Source organism: Hypomesus transpacificus, chromosome 18 (genome assembly GCF_021917145.1).
Source record: "Hypomesus transpacificus isolate Combined female chromosome 18, fHypTra1, whole genome shotgun sequence".
Lineage (NCBI taxonomy): Eukaryota > Metazoa > Chordata > Actinopteri > Osmeriformes > Osmeridae > Hypomesus > Hypomesus transpacificus.
Window position 1 is genome coordinate 5944399 of NC_061077.1, and position 15341 is coordinate 5959739.

At 42.9% G+C, this 15341-nt stretch overlaps 1 protein-coding gene across 1 annotated transcript; it reads left to right on the forward strand.

Moving 5' to 3' along the window:
• The first annotated feature begins 32 nt into the window (after positions 1-32).
• Positions 33-15047, forward strand: col9a3 (collagen, type IX, alpha 3). Its single transcript, XM_047040627.1, has 32 exons — positions 33-319; positions 1406-1474; positions 2743-2778; positions 2867-2938; positions 3047-3100; positions 4898-4933; positions 5387-5410; positions 5539-5592; positions 6661-6714; positions 7012-7053; positions 7168-7224; positions 7392-7445; positions 7532-7585; positions 7755-7808; positions 7979-8032; positions 8183-8236; positions 8410-8463; positions 8562-8615; positions 8709-8762; positions 8966-9010; positions 9134-9187; positions 9335-9388; positions 10555-10608; positions 11009-11080; positions 11716-11751; positions 11862-11906; positions 12096-12128; positions 12887-13033; positions 13134-13188; positions 13315-13497; positions 13609-13686; positions 13922-15047. The coding sequence occupies exons 1-32, from the start codon at positions 254-256 to the stop codon at positions 14104-14106; spliced, it is 2037 nt and encodes a 678-aa protein (XP_046896583.1). The 5' UTR covers positions 33-253; the 3' UTR covers positions 14107-15047.
• Positions 15048-15341: the final 294 nt, after the last annotated feature.

Sequence of the window (15341 nt, forward strand, 5' to 3'; positions counted from 1 at the left end):
TTCCTTACTTTTCCCTTCACCCTTCCCTCAGCTCGCCTCACCCCCTCACCCCTTCGACAGAGCGAGACTGAGCTCAGCCCCTTCGGCTGGAGGCTCGGGTTTATCTGGAATCTAAGTGAATGCCATTCAGGAGCCACGCGCTGTAAGGTGAAGGAGCGGTCCGTTGTTTATACTGGGGGAGCCATCGATAAGGATAGGGAACGGGGTTTAAATATTTACGTGTATAATCCGATTTGAGGGGCGAGCGGGAGCTATGGCTATGTTCTCAGCTCTTGGTGTGCTTTTGCTATGCCAGCTTTTGACATCATCTTCAGCACAGGTAAGCGGTAGCTTTAATGCGTTTCTCATTCCTTTCTTTAAAATGCAGCCTACATTCTGTCAGTGGTCTTAAAACTGCAGTTTGATGGTGGGTGGACGAAATAGTTGAAACTCCACATCCATTGCAGTAGCCTACTTGTAGGCTGAGAAACTTGAGATTGTGTCATCGTCATTGAGATGAGTTTGATGGATATATTTTTTCGTTTAAGTTTTGATCTAGAAAAGTGAGCAACTGCATGTGGCACCCCTGACAAATCTTGTCTTGTTTCATCAGGTAGCCTACAGGTAAATCGGTATTGCACAGTGCTGTTTGTAAAACAAGGCCTACTGCTACAGTGCAATAAAGCTGTAACTGAATTAGCTTTGTAAACTACTATTTAAGTTGGCCTAAATGCCAGGCTGTTGACACTTCTGTATTTTTGTATTTGTCTACTTTTAAGGATTTTTAAAGTCGTGGAGTTCAGTTTCCAGAAGCTGAGGAATGTAGAGCCTGGTGATCAGTCGCCAGCGCACAATGACACCTTTGTTCATTCAGATTATGCAGCTGATGGAAACACTGAAACTTATTAGCAATGTCCCTTATAAAATGATTTATATTTGGCCAATATTTTGTGAAATTTGATTGTAGGCTTTTTGTGTCCTGGCCATGCCCCCCATCCGTTTGTGCGTAAACCTTTTTACCATCTACCCACTTTTTATTACCATCTAACCCGCAATCAAATATTATTTCGTTACATTTCTCATTATTACCCTGGATAGCATAATCCCGTTTATGAAGACTCCTTTTTTATTATTATTATTATTCTTTTTATTTATTTTTTTACAATATCTGTAGCTTGTTGCTTGGGGATTCAAAAGCAATGCATAAAGCAATGCGTAAAGCGTTGCCCATTAATATTTCCCCGCTTTTAAAGTTGGCGCAATAATAGTTAGGCTACTTAAAAGCAGTGGACTTGAATCAAACACGATTTCTTCGTACTGAATTGGCCGTGTCAATTTAGCTTTAGTAGAAAGACTTCCGTAAATATGTAGAATATTATTCTGTTTTTTTGTGAATATTTATTTTGACGTTTTCTACCTGTTGCAGAGACCTGGCCCACGAGGACCAAATGGGCTGCCAGGAACCCCAGGACCCCCGGGAAAGGATGGCACTGATGTGAGTTGCCCAAAGACTGAAGACATAGTCTGTACTTCATAAGCTGTAGGACTGGGCCTACAGTTTAAACAAGTTTCCAATTACATCCACTATGTATTCATTCATCATGTCAGTCTAGCATGAGGTGTGTTCTTCACACAATGCCTGACACAATTGTGGTGAACTATATTTCTCATACAAACATTTCCACTGCTGTAAATAAGGACAATAACTGAGATTATACTTCCAATTTAATTTCAAATTTCAACAAATCAACAGGCACATACTGCTGTCTCTGTAAATGTGAAATTTGTAAACTGCCTTCATTGATGCTGATGTATAAGGGAGTTCTTGTCATCTGAGGATGATTGCTCTCAGAATAGGTTTTATAGAGTGGCTCCTCCCATTTAAAGTTTTGGTCCCACCCCACAGGCAGTCATCTTATACATATATATATATATATATATATATATATATATATATATATATATATATATATATATATATTGACATTATTAATACTCAGACATTATAAATACACAGAACAAAACACAAATCTACTGGTTGAAGTATAATAATTGGACTAAGAGGTGGATTAGTATGAGTAATAATTTAAGCCACGTACCAACCTAATATTAGTAGAAATTTGAGGGAAATAAGTCTAGGTGCAAATAATAGACATTCAGATTTTATGTTAACCAGGCAAACGTGGCTGCCTTTCTTTTGCATGTTAATTCAAGTAAATACTTGAATGTGATTATCTTCAAGACTTAACATTTTGGGAGGGAATACTTCCACTGCTTTGATAAAGTAAAGTAAATTCACAACTGCCAGTTATACAGAGGCCTTATTCATACATTTCCCCGGCCCTAGCAGCATCTAAAGTTACCTCCTACTACCCTCCCTCTCCTCCCTCACAACCCCCTCTCCACACCAACCTGTGGTCTCTCCATATGCCCTGTAGAATTATTGGGTCCTTTTAGCTCTGTTTGTTTTTCCTAATGCAGGCAGAGGGGAACTGCAGCTTCTTTTGTGTGCTCAAGCACAGTATGCATCCAGACTCTCTGTCTAGATCTGCTACCTCCTCAACTCATACACAACATGGGATTCATTTGTTGTATATATTTTGTAAGCTATTTGAACCATAAAATCTCTCTTATAACAATATCCTGTTATAAATGACAGTTTGTCTTGAAAATAGAGGTAAACACTACCTTTATAGATTTGCACATAATAATTAATTATGTAAATAATTCCATCTATGATGATGTTGTTTCTGTTTCTAACAGGGCAAAACTGGCCCTGCTGGACTTCCTGGGAAGACTGTAAGTATGACCACACTGCCATTTAAATGTTATTCCACAACAAGAGGCACTTTAAAGTGTGGTTATTGAGCCGGCCATGTGTTTATAGGGACCTAAAGGGAAAGCAGGTATACCAGGAGGATCTGGGAGCCCAGGCCTGCCAGGCCTTCCAGGGGTGGACGTAAGTAATTGCCACACACACACTTACATACACAACACTTCTTTCAGTGGGTGTCAGACTCATGCATTCTCCACACTCTTCTGACTTTGGGAGTACATGTCCCTTCAGGGATTGACTGGTCCTGATGGCCCAGCTGGGAAGGATGGTCCTCCAGGGGAGATGGTGAGTACTTCACTCAGAAAGGCTCTCCGTGTCACCCACTTCCCCAGGGCTCCTGGTGGAGTCTTTACAGATATGCCTTGTTGGGTATCACATCTTCCTGAACTGTAACCGTCCTTTTGGTCCCAACAGTAAAACAGTAAAACACTCCCCCACACACACAAAGTGAAGTCTGTACACTTACTTATCCAAACTTATTTCAACACATCTTTTTCAACACACAGGCACAGGGGAGGGGTATGTCCCCTCCAGATTTGAAATGGATTTGTCCCAATACCCTCAGTTCTGTGATTGAGGCAGAAACAGTTTGCACATTAGGACCATGCAGAAGCAAATGCCGGCTTCAAGCTATGCCTTAAACTGACAATGAAATCGATCAAATCATATCGTATCAAACGAATGAGCCATAACCATTCCACCATTGGTAACATTGGTTACCCCATTAGGTTTATTTTATAGAGTCTGTAATGCTCTACACAGTGTGATGATCCGTCTCATGACTGAGGATAAAATAACCCACAGTCCTAAATGTGTCTACCTATAGTAACTTGACGGGTCAGTGTATCAGGCTGGTATAGAGAGGTTCTAACAGACGTCACTCTGGGCCAAGCTGCTACCCACACCCAGGCCTCTGTTATTCTCTGTCAACCTGGATTTGTCTGACTCTAACCGCCTCTTTGTGGAAATGTTCTTAATGAGGAATCAGGTGACTGTCAGTCAGATTAATCTAGGTTGCTGCTTCTCTAATCCGGCCCGGAATGTGCCCAGTTTCCCACTGCTCTGGCCTAGACTGTCGGACCCAGGGGGACTAGGAAAGAGGCATGAAAGCATTGTGGTGTCTAAAGATGGATCAACTATGAAGGCTTGTATATTCATGCATAAAATCTATAAATAAAGGGTGGAGGATCAGAAAAGATCTGATGTTAACTTGAAGACTAACATTGACTACACTGTCAAAAAAGGGACACTTCTTTGCACTCCAACTAATCCACACATCTAGATTAAATGTTTAGTGTTACTTCCTGGGTAACATCCACGTGCCAATAAATTGACAATCATAACCCTACCCCCCCCCCCCCCCCCACCCCCAGCTTGGAAAGAAGGAAAGTAGAGTGAACTTATTTACATTTACATTTAGTCATTTAGCAGACGCTCTTATCCAAACTATATCCATATTTCCTTTGCTCCTAGTGTCAACCAGTGACGTTGGTACTATTAAGTATTAATCTATGTAAAATGTTCCAATTATAATTATATCTCAACAGAACAAAATATCCCATGTGAGTGAGTGAGTGAGTGAGTGAGTGAGTGAGTGAGTGAGCGAGTGAGCGAGTAAGCGAGTGAACGAGTGAACGAGTTAAGAAATAAGTGTCTTAAATTACTCTATGTGTATGTATGTAAGTGTTTGTGCACAAATCAAGTTTTTTTGTTTGAACAGGGAGGAATGCCTTAAGGTTGCTGTGACACCACTATGTGACATCTGAATGTTGATGTATTTTCCCTTCACACCACACAGACACTCCAAATAGAGCTGGGGGGATAGGGGACAAGGGTGAGGCCGTACGAGAGAGTGAAAAAGAGTAAAAAGGGAACCTGAAGCAGGAATTCCTTGGACTCATTCTGTGGTTGATCCCCACTCCAATGGGAAAACAGTCCCAGGTGTTTTTCTTTAAATCATGTCAAGTTCAGTAGACTGCCTGCAGGTACAACACATCTGATTGAATGATCAATCGTCGAGTTTGGGATCCCTTCAGATTGTTGTCTGTGGTTATCTGAGAGGTTCTGTGTGTGTGTCTACAGGGGGATGCTGGACCTTCCGGGCCAGGTGGACCTCCTGTAAGTACTCACACACCTCTGTGACATTGGTACACAGACGTAAAGGTACATTGTTACACTGCTGCCCAGTGACACAGTGTCCCTGTTACACTGCTTCACTATCACGCAGGCTGTAGCAGAACTCTTTTCTCTGATCTAAACTATTACTAGATTATGTAGGTTTGGAATGAACTGTAGGTTTAGAAGCAGCCTCTGATTCTTCATGTAACACACACACACCAAGTTGCACGAATAACTTGGAAAAATACCCTCCAGTCAAAAATAATATTGTGTGACAAGTGTAATGGATTATTCTGTAACATTGTTGCCTACAGTCGATTGATTCTCAGATTTCAATGACACAAACCCTAAATCAGCTGCAGTATATCATCTGATCAAAATGACCTTGTTCAGTTGATATGTCACCCCTAATCTGTTCCTGTGACTTCATCTGCCTTCCCCTGGATTCCGCAGGGCAGAGGGAGAACAGGAGCTCCAGTGAGTACACATTCTCATCTGGCTTTTCACACTGCATGGGTGTACATGTATGCTCCCACATATACCTACCTGCATGTAGGAAACTCTAGTAAATGTGTTTACATTCTTCCTGTTCCTGTTGTTTCCAGGGGCCTCCAGGAGCCAACGGGCTGCAGGGCGGAGTGGGGCCACAGGGGCCTGTGGTGAGTGTCTCCTCTCAATCTCTGAGAGGTTTTTTTTTGGATTTTAAGGATTCTCTATACAGGGGCAGTTTTGGAGTTGAAAAAATACACATTCAAAACGTTTACGAGCAGCTAATACAGCATCACCATAAACCCAGTTATTTGGAACAAATGTATGTGGAGTACAGATGCACACTTACTTAGTTCAAAATACTCAACATATTTCCAATCCAGACTGCTCAGATAGCAGTAGCAGGGCCACCCCCTGTCACACCCCACTCTCTTATCTCTGAATTGCAGCAATACCTTGTGGGGTGATTGCTTTAGGGCCCACAGGAAGCCAAGCTAAGCTCAGGCAGTTCACTGAAAACAGGGTTGTGCAAATCCCTTCCCTTGTTCACTCTGACCTCATATTCTACAATCATTTCTATTTGTAAGATAAATCATCTACAACCAAAGGAAATAATAGAATCTGACCAGTTAGTTGGGTGGTTGGGGTCCATGAGTGTAGGCTGTCCATCCTGGATTCCTGTCTTTGGGTTGAGTAGTCAGGGGAGCCTCCTAAGAGAAACAGGAGAAACACTTCCTGATGAAGTCTAATTTCAGACAAGCTTCTCATCAGACTGGCTGATGGAGTGGTCTGGGAGGAAGACACTGCTGTGACTGGGTATGATCAGAGTAGGCCTATGATAGGAGTGGGTGGAGGGATTCAGAACTGGATTCAATTGATGTCCATTGCTACTTGCAATAAATTCCTTCCTTCCTAAAGTTCATCATTACAGATTACATTTAGTCATTTAGCAGATGCTCTTATCCAGAGCGACTTACAGTAAGTACAGGGACATTTCCCCCGAGGCAAGCAGGGTGAAGTGCCTTGCCCAAGGACACAACATCATTTGGAAACAACAACCTTCTGATTAATAGCCTGACTCCCTAACCGCTCAGCCATCTGACTCCCATGATGAGATTAAAACTGTAGAGACAATCTAATATTTATACAGTGGGGATTTGATCCCCTCATATTGTGTTGTTTCTTCTGTTGGTTTGTTTGGGAACATCTACCATAGAGTTTTTCTTCCTCTCTCACAGGGCCCTGAGGGTCCTTCTGGACAGGCTGGCGCTTCCGGCCTTGATGGACCCCCAGTAAGTAACTTACATCAGTAAAAACATCTCAATCATTCATCAGAACTATACCATTGATTGTGCTGAAAACAATGTAAATGTTTACTGCCACCTAGTGGATGTTTTTAACGCAACCACAACATGACTGGGAGCTGCATCACCACAAAGTATTTTTTTCCTTCCTTCCCTCTCTCTCTCTCCCTCTCTCTCTCTCTCTCTCTCTCTCTCTCTCTCTCTCTCTCTCTCTCTCTCTCTCTCTCTCTCTCTCTCCCTCTCTCTCTCTCTCTCCCTCTCTCTCTCTCTCTCTCTCTCTCCAAGGGTCTTCCTGGTGCTCTCCCTGATGGCAGTGGAGATCTTTTGGTACAGTTTCTATTCAGTCGACCACATGGGAAATCATGCCAGACAATTCGTGTCAGAATAGACAGTGTTGTACAGATTCAGAGAGTGACCCGATGTGTCCCTGTCCCCACATAGTGTCCTGCCATCTGTCCCCCTGGTCCCTCTGGCCCTCCTGGGATGCCTGGCTTTAAGGTGACCTCCGCCTTCTGGGCTGTTCTTCACTGGTGCTGAATGTCTGATGTCTCTGCTCTTCATAGGAAGCTCATGGAACGTGCAATGTTAACTTTCCTCTTCTCTCTCTGTACTCCTTCACTACCTTTCTCTCCTTCTCTTTCTCTTCCTATTCCTTTCTCATTTAGGGTCACACAGGACACAAAGGAGACAAGGGAGAACTTGGGAAAGATGGCGAAAAGGTGATATTAGTTGCACTAAAACAGGGTACATTTTGTTATTGTTGTTGTCAGTCTCGTGTCTGACTGTGTCCTGTCCTCTCTCATAGGGTGATTCTGGGCCCCCTGGTCCTCCTGGGACCCCCGGCACTGTGGGGCTGCAGGTGAGTCAGTGCATCTGACCTGTTTCCTGTAGATGCTGCTAGCATTGTCTCATATGCCTTAGCCCCTCTTTGGATTGATATACAGATCAGATGTTCTGAGTACTGATGGTGGGTGTGGGTTGTGGTCATGCTGATTGCGGTGTGAACATTATCTGGTTCTGTTTCCCAGGGTCCACGTGGGCTGAGGGGACTCCAGGGGCCGATGGGGCCAGTGGGAGACAGGGTGAGTTCCAGCATACACCCCACACACCTAGCTCTCTGTCACACACCAGCTCTCTGACACGATAAGCAGCATTTAACTCACCAGACTGCCCTTGGAGCTGTGTGGGAATTCCGTTTACTGTTCAGTGCAGCTTTGTCCCTGTTTATTTCTCTCTCTGATCCTCTTTTTAGGGTTTACCTGGTTTCCGTGGCAAGCCTGGCATTACAGGTGTTATTGGAAAGACAGTGAGTCTCTCTTTGTTTGTTAAATATTTGTGTTATCAGTGTTACCCATCCCTGTTCAGATCTTCAGGATACTGTGTCTCTATGCTTGTACATAAGAGGCCATTGGTCCCATCAATAAATAGCTGTGTGTGTCTTATCTGATGATTCCAGGGTGATGCTGGAGAGAATGGACCACAGGGTTTCAATGGACCAAAGGGAGATATTGTGAGTAAATAATAAAGAGGGTTATGGTTAGGGCGATTTTAAGTATTGTCATGCAACATGTCAAGATTTAATAATGAAACATGACATTGAGACATACACTCGCACAACATGTTCTGCAATCTACACACATCACCCAAGTAATGGGGCCAATTTACTGTCATTTCTGTCAACAGGGCAAAATTGGTCCAAAAGGAGGTCCTGGTGGATCAGGACCCAAAGGGGAGCCTGTAAGTGCTGCCTATCCAACACAAACTGAAATGAAAAACAGAAACAGACATATCTGTCATCAGATGAGTGAGCTTTAGGGCATTTGTGTCCTTCTCAGGGTATTCCTGGCAGAGATGGGAAGGATGGCACCCAAGGATTAGATGGAGAGAAGGTACGTTGTCCCTTATCAGGCTACTCTCTGCTTCTGTGTGTGAACGAGTTTGGCATGGCATGTGACAGTGACCATTTTGCTCTCTGTTGCCAGGGTGATGCCGGTAGGGGTGGTGTGCCTGGCGAAAAAGGACCCAATGGGCTTCCTGTGAGTACCCTCAAGTTCCTCTGGCTCAGTGTGTCCTCCTGTCAAAGAGCCCTGTGTGGAGCCTGATAGGATGAGTGTGTGTCCCACTGTGTAGAGTGAGCCAGCCCCTATTGTCCTGTTATGCCCCAATCCGAACAGTCATTGAATTAGAAATTCATGTTACTGTGAATTTTTTAGTTCATGTTTGTGATCCATTGTTTCAGGGTCTGCAAGGAAGGGCTGGTGCTAAAGGATCTAAAGGAGGAGTTGTGAGTATGACAAGCACACACCACTAAGGAAACATGAGACAGTGGTGACCCTATTAACCATACAGACAGTCATAACATCTTACCAACAATCCCTGTGTCTTCTGCTTCCTTCTCATTCCTCAGGGAGATCCAGGAGAAATGGGAGAAGCAGGACCATCTGGAGAGCCAGGTATTCCTGTATGTATCTGATGGGCTTCTGGGGAACTTTGGGCTCTGGGTTATACTGGGTGTTGGCAAACTAAATATGGTTGTTGTTTTTGTGGTTGTAGTCCTGTCCGTGAGCTCCTCTCACCAGTATGCATCATCCTGTGACTCCTCCCACAGGGCGACATTGGAATTCCTGGAGAAAGGGGTATGGCAGGACCCAGAGGAGTGGCTGTAAGTAGCCATGGTTACAGTAATCACTATATCCATTGCAACATAGCCTCAGAACAGAACATGCCACTTCTGTTGTCGTCCATTTATACATCTGTGTGTACCATTCATACCTCTATCAAATCTTTAGAAACATGATCTTTAAGTACTCAAACATCCCTCGCTATACATAGCTGATCCAAACTGCACCATCCATCGGACTGAATGATTTTAGCACATTATCTAGTCATGAGTTCTTCTTTCTGTCATTATACAAGACTGGGAGGAAACGGGGACACTGAAGCACAAATAGAGTCCTTTCAAATAGTGACCATTTTTTTATGTTTGTTTTTCTAACCTATCTGTCCAGCAATTATATGAAGCTGCTCTTCTACTGACAATTTCAAGTTTGACAAATCACAAATATACAAATTACTTAATAGTAAAATGGTTTGCCTTCATAATTGGTGTGTTTGTTTTACAACTTTGGAGGTGAGTATTGAGAGAGACAGTAGAACATTATCAACACAATATAATTATGATTAATGAAGACAGTTGCATAGCAACGAACAGTATAAATATATCCGTACACCCACAGTAGCATCTCTGGATTTGCCTTCGGTACTACAGAATGCTATACACATTAGACTGTTATAGACTTACCCCGAAGATTTACATAATTACATGACAAGTGTCACCTGTGGAGAGAGTAATTTGTAGAGAACTGGAAGGGATAAAAGAAAAGAGGATTGCTGCTTTAGTAACCTGCAAAGGTAGAGTCAGTGGTAAAGGGATGTATGCATAAAGGAGGGATTGAGGAGAGAGGAGGATATTGAGAAGGGACAGGTGGGTCTTTGTGTGCAGTTCCACATTAGATTCTCCAGATATGTAAGGATTCAGCAGAAGTTCTGAAGCCAGGTGACATTTCCTATCCCCTGCTGTACATACATCCCCTGTCATAGCATTCCTGGGATACAAATCCCACACACCCAAATTAGGTCTTACTTTAAATTGCATACAAACACCATACAATCTCCAAAAGAGGTTTTAATGATGTGTTGTTTCAACTGGTCGTTTGCATTAAACAATATTTTTGATGTAAAATGATGTGAATCTATCATTGTGATGTGTTTTGTGTTTGAAGCCTCGGATGTACTTTGTCTTGTGTTAACACAATGTCCCATTTCTAGGGTGGCATTGGACCAGTGGGCAACATTGGGGGCCAGGGTGTTAAAGGCCACCAGGTCAGTACCCCACTGTGAAATGTAAGCTGATTTAAGTGTAAATATAAATACTGAAAAACACTTCAGTTCAATAAAAAAATTGTTGTGGGATTTTGGATACTTGTTTACCTTTCATGCAACTGGTTGAATATATTACAAATACTAATCTATTGTAATCTCACAATGTAAATTTAGTCATTTAGCAGACGCTCTTATCCAGAGCGACTTACAGTAAGTACAGGGACATTCCCCCCGAGGCAAGTAGGGTGAAATGCCTTGCCCAAGGACACAACGTCATTTTGCATGGCCAGGAATCTAACTGGCAACCTTCAGATTACTAGCCCGATTCCCTAACCGCTCAGCCACCTGACTCCCATAATGAACTACAGAGTGATGCTGCTGTCTATGTCATGTGCCACAGGGTGTGAAGGGGGCACTCGGGGACCCTGGCCTTCCAGGACCAACGGGGATCCGAGGAGGATTTGGTGAAAGGGTGAGTCTGAGATGTGACATCTGGCAGGACCAAGGAGCACTACGGAGTCTCCTTCAGTGTTTACTCAATACCTGGGAATGCAAACCCAGGAATGTTCGCTATCTGGTTCAATGCCAGATCATCCCTAATCAATGTCAATGCACACCTCGTGGAAGTAAACATGGCCTTCGGTTTTGAAATATGTTAAAATAAGATTAGACCTTTGACCAACTGACCCAAAACTGGACTGAGGGAATATGTTAAATACAAATACAACACACACAACACACACACTTGCAGATAAATAGAGATTAAGTAGCACATGTCGCCACACCCATCTCGGAATGTCATGTGGAATATGTTCATGACCAGGTCAGAGTACTCTACGCACCCCAACTTTAGTGTTCAGACTGTGCCTTGGAGAGTGAAAACAAAGCTGCCCCCTGTTCAGAGCCGGGGGGTAGAACAAAGCATGCCTTTATCCAGCTCCCAGATCCCCCTACTCGTACCTTCCACACCTCCTACTACTCCCACCATCTTGCCATCTATGGAGCTAAGGCCACTGCTACTGTGCCTTATAACTGCTGGCTCTCATTTATTTAACAGTTGCCCCCCTTCTCTCTCTCTCTATCTCTCTTCCTTTCATTCTCTCTCAGGGACCAGTTGGTGCATCAGGGCCTAAGGGAGACATGGTAAGGACTTTAGCACAGTCGACTACATGTCATTTGGTACAAGCAAATTAAGATATCACTTATCAGTTCCAATAAGCAGCATTTAATTCAGATCCTTTTTTCCTGTTTAGGGCGTGGGAGGAAGTGATGGTCTCCCAGGAGAGAATGGAGAACCTGTAAGTTTATTCCTACTTCAGCTTGCCCTATTTTTGCCCACCCTGTTTATGTATAGCAAATATGTGTAAGTGGGGGAATTGAACAAAATTCAATAAGTTGTATGGTTGTATTTGTTGTTAACTTTTCAATGCCATTTAGAAGTGTCACCTTTTGGTGTATAATAATAACAACTGTTCCAATATTTTCAGGGTCCATTTGGTCCAGTTGGCCAAAAGGGAGAGGTGAGTTATTTTAACCATTTTTAATTCCATCTTTTGACAAGACTGCAGCACACACAACCCACTGAAGACTCTATGCCACATTCCTAGTTCAATAGTATCAATTAGCTTGAGGTATAGGTGCTTTAGCTTCATGAGAGTGAACACACTGAGAAGCAGCACAGTTCATATCAATACAGGCACAGCATGAATGTGGCTCACTCATGGGCGCCGTATAGCGGGGAAAAGTTAGGACAATTCCAAGGGCCCCTGACTGACAGGGGCCCCCAAAAATTGAAAAACTAATAGAAATTATGTTTTTTTTTTTCATGGGGCCCAAAATTCCTTGCGGCGCCCCTGGGCTCACTACCTTCATCGCTGCTAACGCTCTTGCATTGTTGTTTCATTCATCACCTTAATTTTGAAGAAAACACCACGTTTTCTCCCACTCACATCCTCTGGGGACTAAACTGGTCCAAAGAGAATGTGTGAACGAAAAGAGAAAACACTCTTTTTTTATTTTTGAAGATTACATTTAGCAGACGCTTTTATCCAGAGCGCCTTACAGTACAGGGACATTCCCCACGAGGCAAGTAGGATGCAGTGCCTTGCCCAAGGACACAATATCAATTGGCATGGCCGGGAATCGAACTGGCAACCTTCTGACTAATAGCCCGATTCCCTAACTGATTCCTTAACCGCTCAGCCATCTGCCCCCTATATATATGTGTATAGCAATTTTCAATGGTAGCTGTTGTTTGATTGTGTTTGTTTATTCATAGGGGGGAAAGACTGGTGAGCTGGGACCCAAGGGTGTGGTGGGGCCTCAAGGAGAACTCGGGGCCAGAGGGGCCCCAGGAAAACCAGGACTTATGGGCTTCCAGGGTGAACAAGGTCTACCCGGCATTGCAGGGAAAAATGGTGTTCCTGTGAGTTGCCTTAGTGCTCTGATCCCCTCCTACTGAGCATAACTGAATCACACTACTAAGAATGCCATGCCTATCTATCTGTTTTGCATTCTCTTCCCAGGGTAAACTTGCAAGTGAACAGCACATCAGAGAATTGTGTGGCTCAATGATTGATGGTGAGGATATTTACCATGCCCTTCAATATATTATACTTGGATAGATAAATGACCATTGTGGTATCCAACTTCCGATGTAACTCAATAGATATTGATACGAGTCTTCTCCTATCCTTTATTTCTTAGATCAGATTGCACAGTTGGCTGCCAACTTGAGGAGGCCCCTGTCCCCAGGAGGGGTTGGTCGTCCTGGGCCTGCCGGACGCGCTGGGAAACCAGGTGGTTCAGGGTCTATTGGACACCCTGGCTCTCGAGGTCCTCCAGGATACAGAGGGCTGCCTGGAGACCTGGGAGATCCTGGTCCCAGAGGTTAGAGAACTTAACTCACATCTTTAGCTGAGATCTTTCCCCAGGTCTTGCCAAACTCCCACATCAATTCACTATGGCATGGCCCAATGTTCTACTCTCTCTGTCCTAAAGGTGATGTTGGTGAACAGGGAGACAAGGGACCCATTGGAAAGGCTGTTGACGGGCCTGTTGGAGACCAAGGACACCAAGGTATGCATTGTATACTGTATTGTGTTAACGTAATATTTTTAAAGGCATCTCTGCTTTGTGATAATGATGGTTGCATGGGTATGAAACGTAGGGGAGAGTGAAAACTGCAGGAAAGGGACCAGACAGTATGCGGTTGATTCTGTAGGAAAGCTGGTATTAGAAGGACAAGGTGAACCTGTGTAAAAATAGCTGGATGCTATATGTCAGAAAGAAACATGACTTTTTCTGCACGCAGGTCTGCCAGGAGTGCATGGAATCGTCAAGGATGGGCGTGATGGATCCTCTGGAGATCCAGGTGAGCCAGGAGAGTCTGGCCGGACAGGTAGGACCGGACACCAGGGGTCTCCTGGAATCTGTGACACTTCAGCCTGTCAAGGTGCCTCAGTTTCTGGAAAAACCTCCAACCCCAAGAACCATTAAACAATACTACCCCTCACCCTGAAACTACCAACCCCAGGGAAGGGGGAAGAGGAGGATGAGAAGAAGAGGAAAGAAACATCACATTTCCACGTTAATGTGTCAAACGGGACAGGAACTGTAACAACAATGTGATTGTATATGAAACGAAGAGAACATCCCATGAGTGTTAAAGAACAGCATCAGCAGTTTGGGAAATCATAGATGAAATGAAAGACTACAAATCTCAAGTCCATCAATAAATCAAGTGGACAAAGAATGATATAAGAAGAACACCTGTCACTCCAAATACCATCAAAAATGAATAACGTAAAAAATGACTGAAAACAACTTTACTAGAAAAGTGCTTGTAGGCCATACTTTCTGTAATTCATTTATGTAAAAAGCATGTACATTTTGATTCAACATCCACCATCTTAGATAACATACCTATAGTATATTACTTTCCAAGCCTGACAACAGTGATTGTCTTTGCAGTGACTGTCCATGTTTCAAGGTCATTTCTGCTTAGACTACAGGTGACCCACAAGACAAGCTTACTTATGTAAAATATGAAGATATGGGGCCAGAAAGCAAAAGCTGAGCCTATATGTAAAGAAGCTGTGTGTACTGTAACAGGCAATGAAAAAAAGATCTACGCCCAGATATTGTGTATTTTGATGCAGTCACAGTATTTTACAGGTCTTGCAAATGTTTGTTTTTGTAAAGTTTTGCTCCATCTAAATGTACTTTTTAACTTCTTGATTACATGTTTGATGACTAAGATCTCCCTTTTACACAAGTTTTGAAATAAAAAACATGAAAGTGGTGTGGATGCATCAGAAATTATAATTGTAGAATAACTCAAGTATCAATTTGTGGGCTTTTAATTTTTTATTTTGCAATGATCACATCCACTATGTACCGGTGCTGTAACTATTAAATATACATGACTTTAAATACTATTTATTATTTGTGGGTGACTGTTGTATGTACAGTAAGATGCTACAGCACCATGTTGTAAGAAATAACAAATAAAGCCACTTTTCAGTAAAACTTTTTTCTACACATGAAGTTAATAAACATAATTTTTATGCAATAAAATAACAAACTCTAACCAAAGACAAGAATTTCAGACACGTTTATTTTACAAAAAGAATGTTGGGAACAAGTTTAAACAGACAACTAAACTTACAATAGAACCATGTTACCACCTTCGAAAAAGTTTTTTATATAAAATTTAAGTAAAGCATATTTAA

Coding starts and splice junctions, on each gene's coding strand:
- col9a3 (XM_047040627.1), top strand. CDS start 254: ATGGCTATGTTCTCAGCTCTTGGTGTGCTTTTGCTATGCCAGCTTTTG. Junction 7,446..7,531: donor TTGGGAAAGATGGCGAAAAG/GTGATATTAGTT, acceptor CCTCTCTCATAG/GGTGATTCTGGGCCCCCTGG. Junction 11,752..11,861: donor CAGGGCCTAAGGGAGACATG/GTAAGGACTTTA, acceptor TTTCCTGTTTAG/GGCGTGGGAGGAAGTGATGG.